The sequence below is a fragment of the Lissotriton helveticus genome, chromosome 8, assembly GCF_964261635.1.
Source record: "Lissotriton helveticus chromosome 8, aLisHel1.1, whole genome shotgun sequence".
In the NCBI taxonomy this organism is placed as follows: domain Eukaryota; kingdom Metazoa; phylum Chordata; class Amphibia; order Caudata; family Salamandridae; genus Lissotriton; species Lissotriton helveticus.
In genome coordinates, this window is record NC_136069.1 from 1,529,013,533 (window position 1) to 1,529,030,762 (window position 17,230).

Here is a 17,230-nt window from a genome sequence, read left to right on the forward strand (position 1 = left end):
ATAGGTGCCATTATGCCCACAAACTACATTTTGACTCACCCTAATTGGCCAATGAAAATATTCTACAAGCTCCTGGTGCTCTGCCCTGCATTAGACAAGACGAGAGCATTATGCCTGATCAGATCAGACAGTCAATGCAAAGAATGTAGTATTTTTCTAGCATGTATCTCAATGTAAATACATCTACCTATTTGCATTTGACGAATCTTCCCAGAACATTCCAAAACAATGTTCTTCCACCTCAGCTCCTACCTGGGAAGTTTTGTTGGGGATCCATCAAGTGGAGGCAGAGAAAACAGGAGGGGGAGGGGTGGGGGAGTTCCCAAACGCGTTTTCCCCATTTATTTTTTTATAGGAACTTTAGACACAACTACAGCCCAAATAGCTGAAGGGATTTACACTAAATATGGCAGAAAGCCAGCTCTAGGGTCAGAAGGAGTGCGCTTTGTGATTTAGTGTAAATTGGTTCAGTAGTTTTTGAGGAATTAAGGCTCAAAAAAGGGTATATATCATGCTGGGGAGGCTCCACCGAGCAGACAAATCTCATGGTGAGATCTGGTTGGCCGTCACCACATCAACAAGGATGTGGCTGCAGCCATCTTATGACTCGTGACTCAGTCCCGAGTTCTAACAACATTTTTACAAAACATAAGAGGGCAGGGTAGGCATACTCTGACTCCCTAGGCCTGGTGGTGGGGTCCCAGAGGGAGCCCGCTTGGGGCCAGAAATTATTGTACAACAGCACAGCTGTACAACAAGCCAAATAGTAGAAAATCAGAGCTATTTGGCTTTGTCAATTATTCTTTGCTATGTTGTACAGCAGCGCAGCTGCAGTGCGATATGCTTTAAAGGAAAAACATTTTTCAAAAGTGGTATGACGCAGGACGGTGCTGTAAGACCTAGCTAAAAATAATCGACAATGGCAATAGTTTTGCATAAGCACGACCTATTGGCTTTGCCAATGCTTGTTTTAATACTCCATTTCTCATTTATCTTGGAAAAAGTTGCATTCTGTGTTTTGTAAATGGTCTACTGTGTTCAGTACATAGTAGACAAACTTTGTGTTCAAATATCTTGCAAAATATAAATTTGTGCCTAAACAAAATTAAGTCCAAGTATTTATGATTCAAACTGCATCTCAACTGATAATGTGTTTCTCATGTTCAACATGCCCATCTCCTAAATAATGCCGCAACTAGTGGGAGACTGGCCATGGCCACAGCTGGGTGGAGGACTTCGCTAAAACTGCTTGCACAGTCGCTAAGTAGTAACTTGATATTTGCAAGGCAGAACTCAGGGACTGTCCAAAATAAGTAGATTAGCGTAGTCAATCAATCAATCAGGGTTTGTAAAGTGCAACTACTCACCAGCAAGGGTCTCAAGGCGCTAAAAGTGGGGGGTGGCTCCGTAGCATGCTGGGGTCATCCAAAGAGCCATGTCTTGACGTCTTTCCTGAACTGGGGCAGTGTGAGGGTTTACCGGAGTAGAAGGTTGTGCCAGGCCTTGGCTGCGAGGTAGGAGAAGGACTTTACTCCCGTTCTGGTCTTATAGATGCGTGGAATAGTGGCCAGAGAGAGGTCGACTGATCGGAGGTGTCTCTTGGGTGGGTGAAAGTACCTAACTTTAACTAGTCCCTAATTATTTCCTCTGCTACCAGAAAAATCATTGATAGAGCGCGCAGGTCACCCAACTATAAAATTTACCATATACGCATTGGGCCCATAAATTAAAAAAAGGAGTGACTTGAAGCAGGTTTTGCCCTAATGGCAATGCTGTTTCTCTTAGGAATAAGATATTGCAATGGCTAACTGGCTGCACAAAATCCAGAACCGAGACCATTCTTTTTGTAGTGTCCAGCTAAAGCACATTCAATTGCTATACTACATGCGCTGTAGCAGAGAGTATAGTACCGGTCAAACTAAGAACCCCAGGATGCAGTCACGTCTTGAAATTACTCATGTTATGGGTCTAGAAGCAGTTTTCAGATGTCTCGGTCTCTGCTTAAGGCTACCAGCAGGTGTCTCTTCTAACTTGATTCTAAGGTCACTGCTAGAGTCAGGCCACTAAAAGCAGCTGACTCAGTGTCACCAAAAATGGTCACAAGAAGGAGATAGCTTGTAACAAATGGTCTCAAAAAAGGTCTTTGTGTTAGAAGAAAGGGAGTGCAGTAAAAGCAAAATAAAATTTGGGCTGTCGCTCTGAAACAACTTGATTTGGAGGTGAACTCCATTGGTAACGGGTCGCTCAACGTTGGGTGCAGCACATGGTAATAATTATTTTATATTCCACTTTTGAGTGCAGGTTTTTTGCTTTTGTACATGATGGAGCATTATCTAGTTTGGTTGATTTGAGGCAGAACAAAGGGAAACCGTTGACTTCGCATACCATAGATAAGGTTTCACAACCACTTCCACTTGACGTTTTACGGTGCTTGAGCAAAGAATGACTAATTGAGAAATGTATTTCGGTCCTTTCACCAATTTGACTTTCGCACAACGAATAAAACACTCAAATACATACACACAACTCCCCCTGCTTCGGAACAAAAAAACGGAATTGCAATTATTTTGATCTGTGGACATCCTTTGGATGCACGTGGTAGATGTTCGCCAAATGTCCTGTAAAAAGTTACCTGTTACTTTTTATTTAGGTTTTTGACAAGTATTGCGCCATCAGCCTTGCTGTCTCGTCAAAAACGGTTGCAAAGTAGATGGAATAATACCTCCCTATCTACTCCAAGGCCTTTGATTCAGTTCAGGGGTTGAGTAGCTACCCACTCCCTGTCTGTCTGCTTGCCTTAGTATGGTGCTGTTGGTGGGGGCGTGGCTATGTCAACGTCATGCCCTCAATGGCGTGCATAACCTTAAAAAAGAACAGCAATGCCCTGCCTTGACCACTGGGTCTAAAAAACACATGAGGGGAAAGAGACTTCCAGGGCTATAAGCGTGGAAGCCACTGAGGCCACACATGGGGAAAACTGGTGTACACACAATGCACTGTACACTATTATTACAGCTAGTGAAATTAAATTTCAGACAACGCTCAAGGGCAAAGTTCACCCTCGAGCAGAGAAGGTGAAAGCTGTTAGAGACTCGTATAGACATTCCTTCTATGACCTAGTGACCTGCAAATAGATTGAAAATGTCCACAAAAGCAAGGTCACAGGGCACTGCAAGTGCCAACAACGTTACTTCCTTGAAGTAAACATGAGACCTCAGGAAAAGGTCAAAGGTCTGACTACTGGTTCTCACAACTGTATTTTTTAAAGTTAACACAAACGGAATGCGGGAAACAGGCAGTCCAAAAAAGACTTGCACCATCCAACTAATACCATGTCTGTACAGAGGCCTCATTTCCAAAGAGCAGCAATGCCTCGAGAAAACTAAGTGTGAGCGAAGGTATGACATTTCATCGACTCAGAACAATATATTTTCAAATGTCACAAACTTTGTGAAATTTGTGAAGGTTACAATTTTTTTTAAAAGTGGTTGGGAACAAATCAGACAAATAAACATAAAGCAAAGTTGTAGCAGGAGGGCGTTTCTAGAGAAAAACAAAGTTTCGGCAAAATAATTCTAGCAGGAATAATCCAAAGCAGAAGCAAATAGGCGGAAAACGGCTCCCCAGGCTAAGTACCAAACTTTGCAGCTTGGTGAAATGGAAAGATTGTGTACTTTAACCAACTTCGCTAACGAGGTAATAACCTCATACCTTCCTTAACCAAGTTCAAGTTCAAGTTCAAGTTCAGGAATTTGTATAGCGCACTACTCACCCAGAGGGTCTCAAGGCGCTTGTGGGAGGGGGTGCATTATTTATCGAATAGCCAAGTTTTAAGTTCCTTTCTGAAGGAAAAGTGGTTCTGTGTGAGGCTGAGGTGAGTGGGGAGAGAATTCCAGGTCTTGGCCGCCAAGTAGGAGAAGGATCTCCCTCCCATGGTGGATCTGTGGATGCACGGAACTGCGGCGAGAGCTTGGTTGGAGGATCTTAGTTGGCGGGTGGGTGTGTAGAAGGACAGTCGTGTGTTGAGGCATTCGGGTCCTAGTTTGTAGAGGGCCTTGTGTGCGTGGGTGAGGAGACGGAACGTTATTCTCTTGTTGACGGGAAGCCAGTGAAGGTCTTTCAGGTGGCCGGTAATGTGAGCTTGGCGAGGGATGTCCAATATGAGTCTGGCTGATGCATTTTGGATGCGTTGGAGTTTTTTCTGTAATTTGGCTGTGGTTCCGGCGTAAAGGGTGTTTCCATAGTCCAGTCGGCTAGTGACGAGTGCGTGGGTGATAGTCTTTCTTGTTTCGGTGGGGATCCAACGGAAGATTTTTTTGAGCATGCGAAGTACGTTAAAGCAAGAGGATGAGACGGCGTTGACTTGTCTGGTCATCGAGAAGGAGGAGTCTAGGATGAAGCCTAGGTTACGTGCGTGGTCTGTGGGTATGGGTGCTGTGCCCAGGGCCGATGGCCACCATGAGTCGTTCCAGGCAGAGGGGGATGACCCTAGGATGAGGACTTCCGTTTTGTCCGAGTTAAGTTTTAGGCGGCTGTTTTTCATCCATTCGGCTACTTCTTTCATGCCTTCATGAAGATTGGTTTTGGCGGTGTTGGAGTCTTTGGTGAGGGAAAGGATCAGCTGTGTGTCGTCAGCGTAGGAGATGATGTTGAGGTTGTGTTGTCGCGCAATGGAAGCGAGGGGACTTATGTAAACGTTGAAGAGGGTGGGACTAAGTGATGATCCTTGTGGTACTCCGCAGATGACTTCGGTGGCCTCTGATTTGAATGGGGGGAGTCGGACTCTCTGGGTTCTCCTGGCGAGGAACGAGATGATCCAGTCCAAGGCTTTTCCTTGTATTCCGACGTTGCTGAACCAAAAAAAAACCAACATAAAAAGCCACTATACCAAGTGGAAGGCAGCTTAGTTGCGGTGGGCTGTCCAAGACTGCTCCTGTGAGCACAGCACAAAAGTAGCAGGCAGAGGACACTCCATGCAAGGTGGTGGAGAGAAAGGCTAGAGACGTCACATTTCATTACATCTCCTCATCCTTCAGACACCCTTTTCTGACTAAGTTTCTTTGAGCAAAAAACAGGCACCATGTGAGACCCTTGCCAATCACAACTTCATTTGTCTTTACCTACCATAAGAATGCAACTTCTCTAAGTAGGCACTTAGGAGAATGAATGACACAGATGCTCTCATTATGAAGAACAGTCTATCTGAAGCACTTGGAAGCCTAATATTTTTCAAATTTTTGACTATTGGTAAGATAACAGAGAAAGAATAAAACCTTCCTGTTGTAAATCATTCAAGAGAATAAAACATATTCAAATAAATAAACCGTACAAAGGGTGGCTCGGGAGAGTGCCTCAATATATTTAATAAAATCCAGAATCACCAAACAAACACCCTGCTTGGAGAACCTACATTTTATCTGTAAGAACAGAGGCTACCTCAATGCATGTTCAAAGCTTCTTAACACAGCACCTCAACTGGTTTTAAGTAGAACTTCAAAAACACACCATCCTTCGATCAGACTGCTGCTCTCAAGATATCCTCCACACGTCCTCTGGCAAGAAATAACTTACTAAATAGACACCTTAGTAGAGCGAGCCGCAAACCTCTCCAAATACACCCTCCTTCTTCAATCGCCAAATGAACACATTTCGCTGTAGCAGCTGGCTTCACAGCACCATGAGACACCACATCAGGCCATCCGCCCAAATCACACAAACCCTCTTCTAATTTGAAGACATTTAACCACACAAAATGTTGGCTCAATCTGAAACCTTGGATAAGAACAAAACCGACAAACTCAGGCTTCATATGCAGGGCCAGCTTTACCGCTGGTGGTGCCCGGTGCGACAATGTTTGTTATGTTATGTTATGTTAAATTAGCTCTTCTATAGCGCACGGCTACTCGGAGGAGTGTCCCGGCGCTTTGGCGAAGAGTAAACAAGGTTAAGTGCAGCATAACAGTGATCCAGAAAAGACACAAACTACAGAGTGAAAAGCCAGGTCTTTAGCTCCTTTCTAAAGGCTAACAGATTAGTCATCAGTCTTAAGAATCGAGGGAGATCGTTCCAGCACCGGGGCGCAAGGTACCGGAAAGAGCGACCTCCGACTCGAGCGCGCCTAATGGAAGGAACCACCGCTTTGGCCTCGAAGGCAGACCTGAGAGCTCTTCTGGGCACATAGAATAGAGTTTGTTGGCATCCTTTCATCCATGTTGGAGGTGGTGACCACCTCCACCATGGATTCCCTCACCACCACCTTTTAACAGTGCCCGTCAAGTGTCCATAACCACTCTTTTTCAGATGCATTTAATTAGTTACATAGCACTAATCATACCAGTGTAGGATGTCAAAGCATGTTGCATCACACACCCATTACACAGAGACAATCATACGTCTGTAAATCAGTGTATAGGAAATGTTACATAAGACATAGGACTACAGGGTGCAGGAGTGACATGTCATCCATACTAGTAGGCAGTACAGTTTAAAAGTGCTTGGTCTGGAGAAGCATAAACTCAGAATTTAAAATGTAACACCACGGTTGGGGGTTCTCTAACAATAAAAATCAATTCCTACCCAAAATCAACTCTTTTTGCAACATTAATTTATGCTCCAATCTATACTGTGCAGTGTGCATGCAGTTCTTTGATGACAGTTAATAATTCACAGTTCTATATTAGGATTTTAATTTATACACTCCAAGTAACAAATGGATGTCTCTTAGAAAAGCAGTAACCCATTGACCTGCCTATTTACATTATATGCACTTTGTGATCTGCATGGAACACGTTTTGCAGCAGGCATATTAACCCTCTGCGATATTTTATGATCAGTCAGAACCTCAATTAGACAAAACTCTGATCTCTCTGAAGGAAGAACATTAATCACCGGATTAAGCTTGACATTTTTACTGCTGTCTGAAAATTGCTGGATGCAAGAACACAGCAGCAGGTGTTTATAAAACCCAAATAAACTTGCAAACACGGCACCCAGGTGCTTTTAAAAACAAAATAAACTTGCAAACACGGCACCCAGGTGCATTAAAAATCGAAATAAACTTGCAAACACGGCACCCAGGTGCTTTTAAAACCAAAATAAACTTGCAAACACGGCACCCAGGTGCTTTTAAAACCAAAATAAACTTGCAAACACAGCGCCCCCTGAAGTCAGTACCTGATGCGGTGGCATCGGTCGCACCACCCTAGAGTCAGCCCTGTTCATGTGCTTGAAATCACAGAAAATGATCTCAGTGGCGAAAGGGACATTCTATCCACATTCAAAGAACAAACAACTGAAACACCCCTAAAAGAGATCAGGCACAGCAACATTGGGATGACATAACTGATGTAGAGTTTGAATTTCCTGCCCACTTTTCAAACAGTTCTAAAACATGGTCAACATTCCAAATGGAGTTATAGTTCGCAAAAGGTCTTCAACTGAAGTCAATCGTTATGCTACAAACCAGACCATCCTTACCAATTGATCTCGTATAAATTCTGGCAAATTACATCCTCTTCTATAAAGTCTAAAATATACTCAAATATATTTCCTTTACTCTCCACTTCAAAGATCACTCCCTTCCAATTCCTCTCTGTTTGAAGAAGGACTCTCTTGTATGTCGGCTTAGACACCCTCTTGCATGCGGCGGGGCACACCTTTTTTTCCTGGTAAACAGGACCTCCTCTCCTTGCTACGAAGATCAACTTCCCACGCATCCAAAGGATTTCTTCTTTTTTTTTTAATTTTTTTTTTTAGAGTTTTCCTTTGACATAGTCTACTCTCTTCTCTCCCTCATCCAGGGTCCAGAACTTTTCACTCAACTCCTCATCCAAATTTCTTTTTCCATCAACGGCACATGCCTTCACTCCTGCTGGTCCTTGTGACTACATTCTCTCAGCATTTCATACTTCACCTCGCCCCCCCTTCAAATGGTGAGCACCTCCTCCTGTCTAAGAGCAAGTTCCCTTTTCCTTTATATATATTTTTTAAACAACCTAAAATAAGTGTACCAAACACTTCTCTACAAACGTTCACTTGGCATCTCATAAACGGTCACACCCGGACAGTTACACCCATCAAGACCTGTAATAGTGTGTCAGACCTACCGGTTATGTAAATGAAATACATTTTCTGCAGCTCATCAAAATGGCCACCAAATTTCCTAGGATTTAAAAACTCCTGAAGTCTTTCTTTAATTTCTGTACTCGGTCAAAAGGTGCAAAACTGCAACACTAAGTGGCCTGGGAGCAGCATGAGCTTCCTCTTGCCCCCCTTTGCTTGCAAGCGGTCTGCCAACAACCTCCTGTTTGTACCGCCCTTGAAGAAGCCAGCAAGCGGGGACTTCACAGTGAGAACAAAGGGTGCAACGACTACTGCCCTTGAGGGACGTTTTTTAAACTCAACGTTTTATGGGAAACAACTATGAACCCTGAGTAAGTCCTAATTAAATGAATCTGAAAACAATTGTAAAAAAGCCATGCTCAAGAAATGATTTGTATCTCTGCATTCCTTACCTTTCATTTATTTTTTAGTCACCAGAATAACTAATCAATAAATTGCATAAAATGGTTATAACAAACTCACTGATACCCATTCAGTGTTTAAAAAAATTAGACACTCAGACAAACCAACTGAGTAGCATACAACTCACTCCAGCAGCAACCAAATTTAAAAAAAAAGGACACAGAGAGTCTTTAGCTGTCTGGAAGCAGTAAAGAAAAGAGGATGATATAGAATGTTGGGGAGATATTAAGGGCCAGATTTAGGACCATATGCTTTTGCGACTCGCAAATTGCTAAAATTGCGAGTCCCAATAGCAAATGTACAACAGTGTCAGAGAAACCGTTAGCGATTCCCAATGGGGTCCCAAAATGTGAGGCTCATGAATATTAATGAGCCACTCGCAATTTGCGACCCCATTGGGGATTGCTGGCCCTCCCAGGGATGGTGGCCTGCTGGGTTCAGCAGACCTCAATGTCTGGGACTGCTTTAAATAAAGTTTTTTTAATGCAGCCCTTTTTCCTTAAAGGAAAACAGGATGCTTTTTTTTTTTTTTAAACTGAAAAGTTTTTGTTACATTTTTTTAAGGGCAGGCACACTGCCCTTAAAAAATTTCGCCAATAAATTGCAACTCACTAATTAGGGCTTGTATATGGTCCTTAGGTATTTTTTATATGCGCAAACGGGTCGCAAAACCGTTTGCCCATGCAAAAATACGATGTACATCTGGCCCTAAGGGTTTATTTAGAGTTCAAGGTTCTGTAATGTAGGATTGCAAGAAGCTTCAATAAAAGACTCTTATGCATAATGATAGCCTCCGCCCATGCAATAACATTGGTTGCGGGGGTGGCACAAACCAGGTTCACCGGAACAAGTGATAAAATGCAACAACTTAAGGTTTCTTTGCCAGGACTGAAAACAAAGATGAAAGCAGGAAACTAACCTGTAAGGCCCAAGTAGGCAGCTAAATAGCGTGTCTCAAGGCCGTCCTGCCGGGTCTGAATGGCACCATAGATAGGAGGTAGAATCATAATCAGGTTACTGAGCGTGTTCCCTGTGGTAACGAAACAGAACAGAGATTTAGTGCTGGCCACAGCAGCACCTGCATAAACAAAGCTGCAGTCATTCGGTAAACAAGGCCCCAACAGTGTTTCAAAACTCAAAAAAGCACACACCTATCCCCTCAAAGCCTCTTGCAGCTTCGACACATTCCATTCAGATCAGAAATAACTTTTTCAAACTTTTAGTCTTATCCATGCAGCACTGTAACTATTTTTAATACATTTTTAATGACTATTTGTTTATAAATAACATGCAAGAAAGATTGTGAAGAAACAGTACACAAAATATCAAATGGAGATATCCCCACAAGTAGATTTCTGCCTACAACTGGGCGGAGATCTCTGTACAGATGGTATTCACCAATTCTGGGTGGAAACCTCTGTTCAACAGTAGGATTTACAAGTCACCGACTCCTTCACAAGGGGTGGAGTCTCCTATGATGGATATTACAACAATAAATGTATTACAAGTAATTTTACAACCGGATTTCTGATCTACGCCTATAGGTATAGAGCTCCAACCAGCAACAGAAAACTCAGAATAGAAAAGTAGAGGAAAACCGCTTTAAACAGTGTTGCGATGTAGATACCACGTATGTACATCTTACAGGCGCCCCATTCAATGGAGGTGACTTTGCAACAAAAACAGTGATTCCGCACTCCAACAAGTCAAGAGATTGATATAATTTGCAAATATAAGCAAAGTAAGAAGAGGCACACGAGTTCAGCAGGTTCTTATTTCTTGGTTTCTTTATTTAAAAAATCTTCTTAAAAACTACTGTAGCCAACGCATTTCGACCCAGAAGGTCTTCTTCAGGGCAATGACAATAATAGTAGTATTCCATAATTCATTTCCTTTACTTTTTCTGAAGTTCTACTTGGTCCCTCACTCTAAATAGCAGTGCCAGTTGGGCCTCCTATTCATCAAGTGCATCAACAAAATAAGTATAGCTTGTTTGGTAAATTCTTAACTGACTATTTCAATTATTCATTCCAGTACGGACATGACTTTTTGGCCTATGTCTATCTGAAAATACTAAGGAACGCTCCTTCTGTGTAGCGTAGAATCCTCACGATTACGTTGCTTAAATTTGCAATTTATATAAATCTCTTCAATTGTTGGCGTGCGGAATAACTGTTTTTGTTGCAAATTTATAGGATTTATATCCTAGGACTTTTAAGGGGTATTGAGCCTCTGATTCTCTGCACCCGTAAATATTGTTAAAACATTAACCTTTGGATATCAAGATAGTGCATTCGCAATTACCCCATCCCCCTTGTCTGGTGTTTATAATGGAGGTGTCTTTGTTAAAGCATCATTCACAACAAAAATGTTGGTATATGTGAGTCAATATGGTTTCCCAAAGTACCCTGTCTTCTAACGATTCCAATCTCAATTTCCAGCTCAGGATTTATTGTCGGTTTTGCCACCATCTGAACCTCTGCCATCACTGGTACGTGATCAGAGATCATTCTGGCTAAGTGTCCCACCTGAATGAAGGTGCTCTGCAGTTGCTCAGAAGGCAGCAGCAAATAAAGCCTAGAAAGCAGCTTGTCTACGTGTGAATAGTAGATCTCCACAGGCCCAATACAGGTGTCAAAGCTGCAACAAGTATTCTATTGCAGGTGATGCTCTCGCCATATGTGTGTTGGCAAGCAGAGGCAAAGACATGTCCAGCATCTTGCCACAACAGCTATTTAAGTCCCCACTGCAACTGATGGCATGTGTAGTCAGGACGTTATGAGGGGCTGTATGGTGTGCAGGAAGTCTACTTCGATGTTGGGTAAGCATATACTCTAGTCAGGACTTTAGCATCAAGCAGGCCTTCCATCAATACCTGCTTTTTGCACTGTAAGGGGAGGCCTGGTGTGATCATGACTAGTGCACCTTGTGCATAGGAAAAAGATTCAATGCAAAACAATTGGCCTGCACATTTCTTGCAAAGTCTATCCAATTCGGATCTCATTATGTTTGTTTCCCGAAGACACTCAACAACAATCATGCCTCTATGCAGAAAAATGTGAATCTTATGTCACTTAATTAAGTTTCTCATGTCTCCCACATTACATGTTAAAAATATGTATCTGGTATTAACTGCCAAGTTGGAAAAGGTTATAGTACAGACAATAGAAAATGTATGTCAAGTTTACATTCAACAGGAAACAAGATACGCATTCCATGGGTCACTAATGTGTTATTTGAGGGCAAGAACACAATGCCAATGCGCTCGCATGCCTACGCTTATCAACGAGACATAGCCTAACTCTATAAGATTATTATAAATTGGTAAGTAGGGCAAAGCACAAACGTATTAGTCCCCATGTACAAATCAACAAGGAAACAGTCATTCATGGAGTAATTTGGGGGTCAGCAAATGAATGAGGGCGGCTTATAACTAAGACTTCTCCAGGGACATCACAGGGTAGATCGCTGCTTGGTTCACATAGGATACTGCCCTTGGCACAGGAGTTCTGGTCTGAAAAGTGTAGTCGGCCATGTTTCCCAAGCTACAAGCCCCCAAACCCATCCATTGTTAAATCTCTTCAAGGAGATGCCCTCTTACCAGTCCTCAACATTATCAACACCTCCCCCAACCAAGGAAACTTTACGGATACCCTCAATGCAGGACAGATCATCCCCCTGCAGAAGAAACCAAACCTGGACGCACAAAATGTCACTGACTTGAGCCCCATCACCAACCTCCCCTTTACAGGAAAGATCACCTAAAAAGTATCCATCACCCAGCTACCTATCAGATCAGGAAGTTCAGTCAGTTAGATGACTACAAACCCAGTTTCAGACCACACTGCAGCATGCATGCAGCTTACAAATGGTTGAAGAATCCCTTCTCATGGCGGAAACTACCCATGCCTTCTCATCTTGTTTGACCTCTCTGCAGCCTTTGACATAATCAAACAAACATTGCACCACACCGTCGAAACATGCATGAGCTTTTTTAAATAGGTCTGCAATGGTTCATCTCCTACCACACCAACTAATCCAGATAGGAACCAGAATGTTACATATGCACCATTATTTCTAAAGTGTGAGACCTATTTGACCTCTGAATAGTGGCAGTAACATATCACTATTTTTAACATACAATCTATCTTCATGTGTCAAATTCCATTCCATGTATCCTGTATGACGCTACATTGCTGAGCAGTAGTTTCTACCATTTTGCTTCTCAATTCTATACCTTGTTAAATGTATTATAAGTGCCTATAGCATACATACAAACTATATGTCTGATGCAAGTGTGTTGCAAATATGGGGATTGGGGGAAGGGGGACTTGCAAACGAACCACCTTCTGGGTTTCTGGCAAGACTGACTGTCTGACCCAAAATGGGCCTCTCTCCTAGCATATTGTAGGGAAGAGGTTCGTAGGCCACCCATTTGCTTTCTCAACTCAGCAGCGCTGGTGGGTATACCTTTGCAGGCATACAGCCAAGAAAAATATACTGGGTGAGAAGTCTCAATCTCCCAAATGCAAAGTCCCATTGTGTTCCATCCCATCATGCTTCACCTTTAACAACTATATGGAACCCATAGGCTCTATAATCACTGAAATCAAATTTGAAAAATACATCGCCAAAGGTCTAGCTTTAAATCGTCTCAACCAACAATATTTGTGCTACGCAAAGAAATGATGGACGGAATGCTGGATAAATCATGCATTGAACCCCCCCAGTCAAGAGACCTGGGTTAAATCCAGTGTTCTTTTGTTCACCATGCCACCACAGTTTAGACCCAGCCATATGTAAATCAGTCTTGACCCTGATCGTCATGGGAACAGTCCAGCCCGAACTGCCACTGGAGTCAAGCTAGCCTGGCTGACGAGGGGTGATACCCCGAAACTGGTCCTAATCCGTTCCAGAGATGCCCTAGACTAGCAGTTCGGGCTGGACTGTTCCCATTGGTGAGCAGGGTCAAGACTGATTTGCATATGGCTGGGTTTTACCTGGAATGGCATGGGGGGCATAAAAACGATGGATTTAGGCCCAGATCTCTGTACTGGGGTGAATTTTTGACATTGTTCAACATTCTGTCCATCAATTGTTCTTTTTGCAACCAACAATTTTCAGCACTTCAAAACCTCCCTTGAGCAGATGCAGAATTGGATGTCAAGTACCTACTTAAACTCAACCTAGCAAAGACTGATAATCTAAGTGGTTTGCGAATAAAAGGATCCAGAGATTCAAGCCTGGTGTCTCCCCTCAAGAGACAGGCCAAGCAAATTCACTTTGATTCACGTTCAATATAGACCTCACATTCAAAGAACATATTGCCATTAAATTTAAGACAGCAGGGTACCAGCTCTCGCTCCTGAAGAAAACGAAGTATTTTCTTTCATCAGCCAGCTTCAAGAGGGGAGAGGATGTGGCCCAACGCCTAGAGCTGTCAACCTTGAATCTGGGAAACCGGGTTCAAGTCTCAGCAGGGACGCTCAACATCCTGTGATTATGGGCAAATCACTTAATATCTCCGTGCCTAACAGAATGAATGTGTCCGTCTGTAACACAACTGGTGCTCATGTAAAGCGCTCTGATACATTTGAGTCGAGTTTGCGCTATATAAAACTCAAAAAAGCAAAAGTGCGAGCACTGGTCCTTCCCCACCTGGATGATGCAATGCACTGTTGAACGGTCTCTCAGACCCACTTTAGCACATGTGAAAGGTATCCTACATGAGTCTGCACATCTCCTCAAGATCTAGAAGATGTTCAAACACATCACCCCAGCTCAGAAGAAACTAAATTGGCGCTCCATATCATCTCCAAGACTAGTTGTGTCAACATCTAAGAAATTAACCGCCTCAGACAGACAGCACCACACATGAAACGAGGTTATCACCATACTGGAAAGAAGAAAAATAAAACTATCACAAGGCAGACTTTCTTGATGGACACATTCAGGATCTGGAACAACTCTTATATCGACATAAGAACCCCTTCAACCCTTCTACAATTTAAGAAAAAGACGAAGACCTCTTGATTGGGGGTGAATGTTTTGATTTGTTCTGCATTCGGTTCATTAATTGTGTCTCTTTTGCTTTCTCGCCCTAAGTGCGCCAGGTATGCCCAGACGTGGATCCTGGGCTCACTGTGCCACTGGAACCAAACTATCCTGGCTGAAGAGGGGTGAAACCCTGAAACCGGTCCTAGGATGTTTGTTTCCGGTCCAGGGAGAACCAGGTTTGACAGTTCGGGCTGGATTGTTCCCATGAGGCACAGGGTCAAGACTGATTTGCATATAGCCAGGTCTAAACTGGGGTGGCATGGTGAGCAAAAGAATGATGGATTTAACCCAGATCTCGACTGGGGGTGAATGTTTGGATTTGTTCTGCACTCCGTCCAACAATTGTGTGTCTTTTGAAGATTTTTGAAGGGGCATCACCCTCACCCCAACACGCAAAGCATCAGTAATACGCGCTAGCTGCCCACTGTTACAAATGAACAATTACAATCAGTCACAAGGACAACTTATATTAGTATGAATGGAGAGTGGCAAAAAGTTTGAGGCAAGAACTTTTAAGAGGTTATCACTTCAGACTACACTTGACTCATCAGTGACATCATATTTCAGCCATCACAGTGTAATCACATCAAAGGGGACAGATCATAGCTGATTGGAAATGCTGATCTATTACTTGAGATTACTGTGTTTTTGGTGTGAAGTGATTAAAATGACCTCATTGTCTCTGTCGTGCTCCAGTTCTCATCATGTAAAAGGACAAAATGTGCCTCAGAAAGGATACACAATTATCTTAACCGTTTATTTCATATTTTAGATGTCATGCAGCAGGCTTTCCCTGTTTTTAACTGCTCAGCAAGCACAGTACACTGCCTCCAAGTTGCATTTTGATGGCAATGGTCAAAGGATGTGCTTACGCAGGTTAAGTGAAAGGAAAAAAAAGCATTGGTAAAGATAATCGGTCTTGCCTGATTGTGAAGGTAAGGAGTGTTGGTGATACAGTAGTGAAAGCCACGTGTCCTGATGCAGTTGGGATGAACAGGCTCTTGTGGCTTGACCTACAGCTTTTGTCACTATTACTCTATTTATTTATTTATAACGTTTTATATACCTTTACAAAATGTAAGACCGATTTACACTGCTAGTGCTGGTTTTAAAAGTATTTAGTTGAATCCTGTAGGTGAAATTCAACCTAAAACAGACTGACCGAAATCATGCCTATCTTTTAAATATTATTAAGAGCAAAGTTCGGACCATACTTCATGACATGTTGCTGCACTCCTTATACCCGTATGTTGATTAATACACAAACCTCTAAAAATTCGGCGCTGGATTCTTTTTGAAGGGCTGTTAACAAACACATACAGGACCTTTCCACTCCAATGTCGCAGTCTATGGCCTGCAATTATTAAATCTTCTATCGTGAAAAAGTGATTTTTTTCAAATGTTAGGGCATTCTAGATTGTTAAATGCAGAGCTGCTGACCGGCCTCATTAAATCTGGTCTGCAAAGAGCGTTTGATTAGTTATAATATTTTAAAAATAATCTAAATGAGTTTTGTAATCTGCCTCTTTAAAATGCTAAAGGTGCATGTCACAAACGAATAAAAGTTTTGATGCGTATCTGCGATGACGCACGGAGCTTTGGTCAATTACGCATAAACTTGGCAGGCAGCTCCAATTTCATTAAAATACCAGCAGCTTGTTTTGAATAACTAACTTCACCATCTAGAGCAGTCGCATGGATAGGGAGGGCAGGAAAAGGGAAGGAAATAAGTTTACTTTTTTACATTAAACCACAGTGACTTTCAGAGGATCGCTTTCAAGGGAAAAAAAGAAAACAAAATTAATATTAAACAAATCATATTTTGCAATGATATGCGGGGCAGTCACCCTAATGGTCGTATTCTCAAAAGGCACATCAAAGGGACACTTTACTGGGCTGACATTGACATTGTACTATTTAACCTGTGTACAGAAGTGAATCATGCAAGCTTAATTAGGTTTTAACCATACCCTTGAAATGTATTCATCTTTAAACTAACCAATAGATACTGCTCCTGTGTCTGGCACAGCAGAGCACTCACCATATATATGTCCACAGAAAATGACAAACCTGATAGTGAAACCAACAATGGCCTGTGAACGGGTTGAACACAGAAAGGGATGAAAGCCACCAATAAGAGCAAAGCAAACAAGATTGACATGAAAACCATCCAATCTTGAGCAAAGATTAACTCAGTGGGGTATCTGTATATAAAGCTGCCAGAGACTTACAAAGCTGTGTGTAGTGAGAATGCTCTTGTAGTGCACAGGCGAGTGAAAGAACTAATAAGAGAAATTTGGTTTTATAAACAGTTAAAGAGGAGGAAAGAAATTTAATAAGCGACAAAGACAATTTTGTTTTGCTGCCTGGAATTTCAGATGGCCATGGCAATTCTTAAAATTGTAAAAGGTCATTTTAAACAGTCACTTCCACTGGAAGGTATATTCTTACAAGAGAAGTCTGCTGGATGCTATCTCTGATCTTCCATGCTCCCTGGCATCGTTGGTTGACCGCTCCAAAAGTATTTTTGCCGGTGCCATCACAGTACGTTTCGTACCTTGTTCTTGACTCTGGGTAAAGTCCAGTGTTATCACAGCCACAGCTGAAGACACGGTCTTTTGAACAGGCCAACTTTGAGTCCAATTCATGA

At 42.4% G+C, this 17,230-nt stretch overlaps 1 protein-coding gene across 4 annotated transcripts in view; it reads right to left on the minus strand.

Annotated features, from left to right (window-relative positions):
- The window catches only part of ACER3 (alkaline ceramidase 3), a 188,465-nt gene that overhangs the window by 74,969 nt on the left and 96,266 nt on the right, over positions 1 to 17,230 (minus strand). For all 4 annotated transcript variants that reach the window (XM_078658514.1, XM_078658515.1, XM_078658516.1 and 1 more), the window contains exon 2: positions 9,443 to 9,553. In XM_078658514.1, the coding sequence (XP_078514640.1) occupies positions 9,443 to 9,553 (111 nt within the window). The remainder of the gene's footprint in view (positions 1 to 9,442; positions 9,554 to 17,230) is intronic.